The sequence below is a fragment of the Diachasma alloeum genome, unplaced genomic scaffold, assembly GCF_001412515.2.
Source record: "Diachasma alloeum isolate Michigan unplaced genomic scaffold, Dall2.0 Dall_scaffold_01078, whole genome shotgun sequence".
Classification (NCBI taxonomy): domain Eukaryota; kingdom Metazoa; phylum Arthropoda; class Insecta; order Hymenoptera; family Braconidae; genus Diachasma; species Diachasma alloeum.
Window position 1 is genome coordinate 6,702 of NW_021681189.1, and position 9,601 is coordinate 16,302.

General features: G+C 36.8%; 1 protein-coding gene across 1 annotated transcript; it reads right to left on the reverse strand.

Annotated features, from left to right (window-relative positions):
* Positions 1-5,063: 5,063 nt before the first annotated feature.
* On the reverse strand, positions 5,064-8,979 carry LOC107045781 (NADH dehydrogenase [ubiquinone] iron-sulfur protein 6, mitochondrial). Its single transcript, XM_015268139.2, has 3 exons — positions 8,699-8,979; positions 8,315-8,491; positions 5,064-5,288 (listed from the first exon to the last, which is right to left on the reverse strand). Exons 1-3 carry the CDS (start codon positions 8,834-8,836, stop codon positions 5,223-5,225), a joined length of 381 nt encoding a protein of 126 aa, XP_015123625.1. The 5' UTR covers positions 8,837-8,979; the 3' UTR covers positions 5,064-5,222.
* Positions 8,980-9,601: the final 622 nt, after the last annotated feature.

Below are 9,601 nucleotides of genomic sequence, written 5' to 3' on the forward strand. Positions count from 1 at the left end.
TTTTTTTTCTTTTTGTTTAAACAATAAATGAAAAATCAATCCGGTATACATGAAATAGGCATCTCCATTAAATATCCACGTATGATATACAGAACCAATGAAACCACGGGAATTAAGAAAAAGAAATCAGTCAGCATTTTAAGTAAATAATACCGGAAAAACCTTAACAAATCATTTATTTATGAATTTTTATTGAATGGGCTCCCTTTTCATATTTATAGTCCACGATACATACACGATTTACTCGTCTAATGGACATTATCTATAGGATTGAAATTAGAATACAACATACAAGTACATCCTCTTATAAGAGGATGTACTTATATGTTGTATTCTAATTACAAGTACATCCTCTTATAAGAGGATGTACTTATATGTTGTATTCTAATTTCAATCCTATAGATAATGTCTATTAGACGAGTAAATCGTGTATGTATCGTGGACTATAAATATGAAAAGGGAGCCCATTCAATGAAAATTCATAAATAAATGATTTGTTAAGATTTTTCCGGTATTATTTACTTAAAATGCTGACTGATTTCTTTTTCTTAATTCCCGTGGTTTCATTGGTTCTGTATATCATACGTGGATATTTAATGGAGATGCCTATTTCATGTATACCGGATTGATTTTTCATTTATTGTTTAAACAAAAAGAAAAAAAAATCAATTGTCATAGGGAGAATTTTGTTCCTGAATATGCCAGACATTTTAACAAAGTTAAGTCGTTATGATATTTGCCTCCATCCCGACTAATTGTTGAGTAAATAATGATAAATGAATTCGTTCGTCATTGTTTATCATTTTTTATCAATCAAACGGTTCAGTGAGGGGAAAAATAATGAAGACCAATTTTTTTTGAAATGTTTTGAATAATAAAAAAAAATGTTTTCCCATNCTTTTTTGAAATGTTTTGAATAATAAAAAAAAAAATGTTTTCCCATTGAAAATCGATTTTTTGTTTTGAAACAAATTATCTCAAAGAATAATTTGGAATACACGGAGTAGATTCCTTAATGAATCATATGTATCATAAAAAACAAGCAATTGCGTGAAATGTGAAAGAAAATTTAATCAACATTTTTAGTAGGCAATATCGAAGAAACCTCAAAAACCCATTTACTGTCCCAACTGTAACAATTTCCCCACCCTTCTATGACCGTCACAATTGGTCAAGAAAAAATGACAGTCATTTTTTATCTATACAGATACGAGCTNGTCTAGGTTCATGGAGAAAACTCAGAGTTGACTCTGGGTTATGTCCATGAACCCAGAGTCAACTCTGGGTTTAATTCATCAGGGACATCATCTGTTTATGAATTCATATTGATGAAACCGTTGCAAATACGGAAAAATGTTTCAGGACATAATTTCTTCGCAATGTTGGGTGTTTCTATAGGAAACAAAATTCTGTCCAAAAGAGTCAATTTGTCAATTGTTTACATACTAAGAAGATCAGGTCAATATAGAGAGGAAGGACTTTTGAAAATTTTTCCAATTCTTCAAATTCGGTTCACTGAGTCTGAATTGATTCATTATTTTGGGCTTTTTTGGGGTTCAAATGCCAGCTGAGTGACGTGAACCCGAATACTGCAAACTGGGTGAAATAAAGGAGCAGAAATTAATCTCCGAATTTCTTCGAACGTGCTCGGACACCCTAGAATTTCCTCGAATTTTGTTTAAAAACTCTAAATATTCTTGAAATTTTTTCGAAAACTGGAGAATTTTTAGGAATTTTCGCAAAAACCGCAGAATTCTCTCGAAAATCGGAAATATTTCTCGAAAACTTCATAGTCAACATAAGAAGATCTACCGGAAAAAATAAACACGAACAAAATAAGAAACAAAAACTGCGGGGCTCCTTCCAAGCCCCACTTTTATATGTCACCCTGGTTTCCTGCGATTCCCGTAGTTACCGAGATAGCTATGGTCGGGATAAAGCTTCTTGCTTTGACCGCAAACTGGGGGGGCGTAAAATCGCCACTCGGGAAAACAATCCCTCCAACCGGGCCTTAAATATCCAAAGTTATAAACACTTATNAGGACATAATTTCTTCGCAATGTTGGGTGTTTCTATAGGAAACAAAATTCTGTCCAAAAGAGTCAATTTGTCAATTGTTTACATACTAAGAAGATCAGGTCAATATAGAGAGGAAGGACTTTTGAAAATTTTTCCAATTCTTCAAATTCGGTTCACTGAGTCTGAATTGATTCATTATTTTGGGCTTTTTTGGGGTTCAAATGCCAGCTGAGTGACGTGAACCCGAATACTGCAAACTGGGTGAAATAAAGGAGCAGAAATTAATCTCCGAATTTCTTCGAACGTGCTCGGACACCCTAGAATTTCCTCGAATTTTGTTTAAAAACTCTAAATATTCTTGAAATTTTTTCGAAAACTGGAGAATTTTTAGGAATTTTCGCAAAAACCGCAGAATTCTCTCGAAAATCGGAAATATTTCTCGAAAACTTCATAGTCAACATAAGAAGATCTACCGGAAAAAATAAACACGAACAAAATAAGAAACAAAAACTGCGGGGCTCCTTCCAAGCCCCACTTTTATATGTCACCCTGGTTTCCTGCGATTCCCGTAGTTACCGAGATAGCTATGGTCGGGATAAAGCTTCTTGCTTTGACCGCAAACTGGGGGGGCGTAAAATCGCCACTCGGGAAAACAATCCCTCCAACCGGGCCTTAAATATCCAAAGTTATAAACACTTATTCCAATTTTCACATACACTAGACACTCTCGCGAACTAATTCCCGTTAAAAGAACTACTTTTGACTATTTTTCCGGAGTTGTTCCGAAGGGATTAGACGCCGCTAACTCCCACAATCAGTGGAATCGGAATTGAGGCGATCAGCTGTCGCCATACTGTCTCGCTCAGTTATGGAAAAATGTGCCAGATGGCGCCACTGAAACCCCCGAAACTCGGCGTATGGAAATGAGNAAAATTTTTCCAATTCTTCAAATTCGGTTCACTGAGTCTGAATTGATTCATTATTTTGGGCTTTTTTGGGGTTCAAATGCCAGCTGAGTGACGTGAACCCGAATACTGCAAACTGGGTGAAATAAAGGAGCAGAAATTAATCTCCGAATTTCTTCGAACGTGCTCGGACACCCTAGAATTTCCTCGAATTTTGTTTAAAAACTCTAAATATTCTTGAAATTTTTTCGAAAACTGGAGAATTTTTAGGAATTTTCGCAAAAACCGCAGAATTCTCTCGAAAATCGGAAATATTTCTCGAAAACTTCATAGTCAACATAAGAAGATCTACCGGAAAAAATAAACACGAACAAAATAAGAAACAAAAACTGCGGGGCTCCTTCCAAGCCCCACTTTTATATGTCACCCTGGTTTCCTGCGATTCCCGTAGTTACCGAGATAGCTATGGTCGGGATAAAGCTTCTTGCTTTGACCGCAAACTGGGGGGGCGTAAAATCGCCACTCGGGAAAACAATCCCTCCAACCGGGCCTTAAATATCCAAAGTTATAAACACTTATTCCAATTTTCACATACACTAGACACTCTCGCGAACTAATTCCCGTTAAAAGAACTACTTTTGACTATTTTTCCGGAGTTGTTCCGAAGGGATTAGACGCCGCTAACTCCCACAATCAGTGGAATCGGAATTGAGGCGATCAGCTGTCGCCATACTGTCTCGCTCAGTTATGGAAAAATGTGCCAGATGGCGCCACTGAAACCCCCGAAACTCGGCGTATGGAAATGAGAATTGTCGAGCGGATAGCTCAGGGGTGTAACCCAATGAGGGCCCACGGGTACCAAGCATTCCTGCATCTCACTCCCACTCGTGGAAATAGAGCAACACACTGTATTGCACTTTCCTACAGCCGTAACAATAATAATAACACTAATAATAATAATAATAATAATGATAATTGACAAAAATAACAAAACAAGTGAAACTCACCGTGTTTGCGCTAAATTTCAGGAAAAGCTCCAATATAGAAAATTTTTGAGAAAATTCGCCGATTCTCTAATCAAAAATCCGATTTTCAAAAACAAAAAATCTAACTCTCAATTCACAAAAACTCTCAATTCGCAAGTTGAGAGTTGAATTTTTGATTCTCAATAATCTCTCAATCTACTCTCACCTTTTTTTTAGAGTTGAAAATTGGATTATTGATTCTGAATAATCTCGCAATCTAATCTCCAGTTTTTCTGAGAATTGAGAACTGGATTTTTTTTTGACAATGGGATTTTTGATTCTCAATTATCTCTCAATTTATTTTCAGATTTGCATTTTGGAAATTGAATTTTTGATCATCAATTGCCTTTCAATTTACACTCAACTTTTCCAGAGTTGAGAATTCGTTTTTTTTTTTAATAAGATGCAGATAGAGCTGCGAATGCATTACATGACCTGTCATTGACGGTCATATGACGAGACGTTTTCCACAACTGTCACAATTTCCGAAATGTGATTCGAAATTCGCGCCAATTTCCCAAGCAATGCCATCTGACAGTAACTTTCCGAAGCTCGTTCTCATTCGAGTTCGACTTCCAGAGAAATCGATTCGACTTTTCTCAATTCGAGTTCTCATTCGGCAGCCATTATGCTTTCCTTTTTATTAAAGGATCATTATTGAGGTTAACACTGATGTCGTCGAAATTGAGTATTGAAAATCCGCCCAATTCACTTGTTTCCTCCCCACTACGTCATCGCTGAAGCATGAACTGAAATTACAAAGGCACGAACCCACCCATTCATTTCTGGCCTATACTCCGTGCAACACTGCTTTCCGTAATCAATTTTAACTCGGTTACGAACTTTAGTTGACTAGTGTACAGTTGTAGAAGTACGAATGGAGCCCCCCCCTTCGGACTCCGGCCCTTCTATTCTCCATGGGTGGGGGACTTGGAGTCGGAGCTAAATTCGAGAGAGTAGGGGTACCCAGCCACAATCATTCCTTTGTGGCAAGAACTATAACTATCCCCACTTCCAGTCGCGAGAATCCAACTCCGGAATTATTCTGAAATAATAATTTACAAGAGAGAGACTTCAGTTTAATATGTTCCATTTGGAACACAAATAAATATCATTTCAAGCAAAAATATTTTTTATTCGTTCCAAATTTAGAATAGAGAATAAGAGTTATGAATGAAGAAATGTTAATTTCAAATTTCAGTTAATTTTTATTAAGAATTTTGAGGAAATTAGAATATTCTAATTTTTGTTCCAACTACAGTGATTTCGAGGGCTAATGATGGTGCTCCTTGGTGAATCTGAGGCCACAGTATCCACAAGTATGGTTCCCAGGCTTATCCTGAGAAAAAATGAGAGAAAATTAAACTCGAGATTTTGGGAGAATTGTTCAATTTACAAGATTCAGGCCCGGTTGCACTAAGCCCATGTTCAGCAAATAAACCCTAGGTCGAAATTTATGTTCTGAGTGAATTATATTGCAGAAGTCATAATTTTTGGATATTCAGCATGAATCATAATTATTTTGCTTCAAAATAGAAGTTATGTAATTGGGTGTTTTTTTTTTCGATTTTCATCAGAGTTCCTGAAGAAAATTTCATCTTCCTCGTTTCCACTCAGATCTGACTTTCTTTGGACCTCTCGACCCGCTTCTGGACCATGCTACCTACTGAGACTGTTGAATAAGATTTTGATGATGGAAGACTTTCCCTGTGCCTAGACTGAATCAGTCCTGTTCATGCTGCACAAAAAAGATCCACCAGCGGACCCTTTTAATTACAGAGGTATCGCTCTCGTCAACTCTGGTGCCAAGATTTTCACTCAGATCCTGAAGGACAGGCTTTATAACTGGGCCATAATTTAGAATCTTATCCCATAGAAACAAGCTGGTTTTGTTAAAAGGAGAGGTACTGCAGATAATATATTTATCCTTCAGTCGGGTGTACACCTGAAACTCCGTCTCAAGGATGGTAAACTCTGTGCGATATTTATCGATTTCAAAAGGCCATTTGACTCTGTACCACATTAGCAACTCTGGACATATCTGTACAACCTGGGTATGAGCTCAAAGATCCTGCGCATTCTCATAATATTCTACAACCAGGCTTCTCTCCAAGTGAGAACTCGTTCAGGTCTCACCGATTCAGCTGAAGTCAGCGAGGCCCAGTCAGTATCCAATCTTCACCTGAACGATCAGAAGGTTGATGTGGTGGACGGCTACACTTATCTTGGTGTAAGCTAGCCTCCAAGGAAGTGTGCAGAAAGACCAAAGTTGCAGCCGGTCCGGTCATGTCCATCCTCACCTCTGCAAAAGCGAACTCCTGGTCCAGTATCTGGAGACTCCACAACAGTCTAGCCTCTTCAGCTCTTCTTTACAGCGCTCAACTCTACGGTCTACGATATATACAGTACTTCGGAACAGTCCAAGACTAAGGAAACGGTCGGTAATCTACGAGAATAGTTGAAATAAAAAATGTACCTTATTAAAAAATACATAATTTTTCTTTCATAACCTTTTTCCCTAACTTCAACGGTTAAACAAAATACTTTGATAGAAATGAGGAAAAGTAGCCTTAATTGTCATCCAACGTGATATGAAATCCGAGTTATCTTGGTCACAGAAACAGTCAACATATTCATATTCAGGGACGCCAAAAACAAAGTCCAATAATAAAATTTAGTGGACCTAAAAAGTGTTATATTAGACATTCGGTGATATTGTTAGCGACGTTTTAGAGGCAGCACTCGCGGTCTTTTCGTTCACATATGGCCGTAAATAATCGGAGAAGAGAAACAAGTTCATAATGAAAATTATTGATCTAGAAACGGCTAGAAAATGCATCACTTCACAATTTGACAAATTGAAAAATTAACCAAGATAACTTGGATTTCATATCACGTTCAATGGCAATAGGGGCTATTTTTACCCATTTCCATAAAATTATTTCGTTAACCGTTGAAGTTATGGAAAAATATTATAAGACAATAATTATGTATTTTTTGACGCAGATACGTCTATGGTTTCAATATGGAGGGTCATTTTGGGAAACGGTCCTTACGTGCATCGGCATCTATCGGAATTCTAGAAAATTCCAGACATTTCAAGGTAATTCGAGAAATTTCTTGAAATTTCGAAAAAAATTCAAGGAGTTTCTAGAAATTTCGAGGAAATTCAGGGAGTTTCTAGAAAATTCGAGGGAATTCAAGGAATTCCTAGAAAATTCGAGAGAATTCAAGGAGTTTCTAGAAATTTCGAGGAAATTCAGGGAGTTTCTAGAAAATTCGAGGGAATTCAAGGAATTCCTAGAAAATTCGAGAGAATTCAAGGAGTTTCTAGAAATTTCGAGGAAATTCAGGGAGTTTCTAGAAAATTCGAGGGAATTCAAGGAATTCCTAGAAAATTCGAGAGAATTCAAGGAGTTTCTAGAAATTTCGAGGAAATTCAGGGAGTTTCTAGAAAATTCGAGGGAATTCAAGGAATTCCTAGAAAATTCGAGAGAATTCAAGGAGTTTCCAGAAATTTCGGGGGAATGCAAGGAGTTTCTAGGAAATTCGAGAAAGAAGGAAAGACCATGGACGTATCCACATACTATTACAGCTGTATCGAAGATACAGCTTATTAATTTAATTTTTTTTTCAATTAGGAATATTTTTCATTTCAACTATTTTCATTTATTCCCAACCGTTTCCATTGTAATAACCTGAGCGGAGAGCTTTCAGAGGTGATAAGTATTAAAGATAGGAATAAAAATAATATATGTATTACAAAATATACGTATTTTTAAACGAGGAACATTTTTTGTTTGAAACTTTATAAACAACTAAATTGTTATAAATAAACAGAACTAACCACATCTCGTAAAAGCGGTTAACATATTCATATTCAGGGACCCCAAAAACATAAAGTCTAATGATAAAATTCAATGGGCCTAACAGTGTATACGGAACCTGTCACAACGTATAGACTACCCTGGTCAATTAATCCATTAACTTTCCAAATTTTTTCTTAATCTACAATTTAGTTAACTGAAGCAACCGTACAAAACCATTTTCAGTAAATGAACCCTAGGGTAAAATTTATCTTCGGAGCGAATTGTATCTTAAAGGTCATAACTTTTTTAATATTCACCGTGAAGAATATTCTTCTATTTATCGTGTAGCCTTATTCGAGTTAATACTGATTTACCCCCCTGGGATTAATTTTTTCTTTCTTCCTGAGATTAATTTTAGATACTCCTCTGGTAAAATAATCCATCGGACTTCTAAATTTCCATTTTTTCTTAACTCACGATTTAGTTGACAGAAGCTGATGCAACCGAGCCTCAATGAATATTTTTCATTTCATGCATACGGTAATATTGAATTTACCAGGTTTATGTAGACTTTCGGGTGACCCAGGGGTCCTCCGCCCCCATTGCAACAGATAATTCTTGCTTCAGTGCTAGTAGGAGAGACTTCATCGATCAAGTTAATTGCCCAACGATCGTTAACTTCCTTAGGTCGGTCAATGAAACGTACGAGTCTCCTGTCGTCCGCATCAAATTTCTGAGAAGATTATTGATAATCATCAATATTTGGTGACTGAATGATACGATTTAGATAAATCAAAGTTCATTTTAATGTCTGAAAAATGAATAAATTGCCAAAGTTCTCAAACTTTCGCAGTTTAGCATTGAATTTCAAGAGATCCTGACGTAACCAAACATTCAGGCCTTTCAAGCCATCAACCCAAGAAGAAGAAATTTGACGTACTTGACCCGTGTGAGTGATCTTATCCCGAGGCTCCCAGGACGCATTCAATCGAGTGATGACTGAGACACGGGAGATGCGAGAGACCACCGTGGGTTTTACGGAGTGTGTTAGCAATAGGGATAAACTCCTTCCTGCCATTTTCACATACGGAGATATCAGCTTTATTAGTCAAGAGATTATTTAGGGGGGGGGGGCGTTAGTACTTCCACAACTGTACAGTCGTCAAATTAAGTTCTGGGAGTAACTAGACGTTTTCTGGTAGGGTGGGTTGCATGAAAGAATGGGATCAAAAGGAACGACCCAACCCAACCTCTAGCAACAAACGTCTAGTTACTCCAGAGATTATAGGGGAGATGAGCAGGGCCAATGGAAAGTGTTAAACCAGAGATAATAGGGGAGATTGCTCAGGCTTATGGGAACTGTTCGATCAGAGTTTGATAGCGGTGGCGCGCATGAACTAATCGAGAGGCCGTCTCTGTGGGTAAAGAAATTTTCATCTATTACCATGGAAACAGTCGATAACAGGGATGCGTTCCCAATCTTAAATCCAACATGAAACCTCCTTTGCATTCACTCATCCGCTTGATTATCCCATTTTCGTTCATACAACTTCTTATTGTCTTAATTTGTAAATTAGTTGATCATAAAGGAGAGGGAGAGAAGGAATTATGAAGTCTTGAGCGAAAGAGGATCATTTATTTGAATTTCTATACAACTAGATCTTTAATAAAAAAAAAAATACGAGCAATTCATCTTATTCACATTTATTACATATTTTGTCAGTGATACAAAGGTAATGAATGAATTTCAAATTATTTTGATGAGAAATATATTCAATATTTGTGAGAGATTATATCTCAACAAATCTCATACACATAATGGGATTAAATCAATAATAATAGA

What these genes read in the sequence shown, in the direction of transcription:
- LOC107045781 (XM_015268139.2), bottom strand. Translation starts at nt 8,836, where the DNA reads ATGGCAGGAAGGAGTTTATCCCTATTGCTAACACACTCCGTAAAACCC. An exon ending in AGATCACTCACACGGGTCAA is followed by an intron (nt 8,492 to 8,698) that starts GTACGTCAAATT and finishes TAATCTTCTCAG; the next exon opens with AAATTTGATGCGGACGACAG. An exon ending in CGAAAGTCTACATAAACCTG is followed by an intron (nt 5,289 to 8,314) that starts GTAAATTCAATA and finishes ATTTTTTCTCAG; the next exon opens with GATAAGCCTGGGAACCATAC.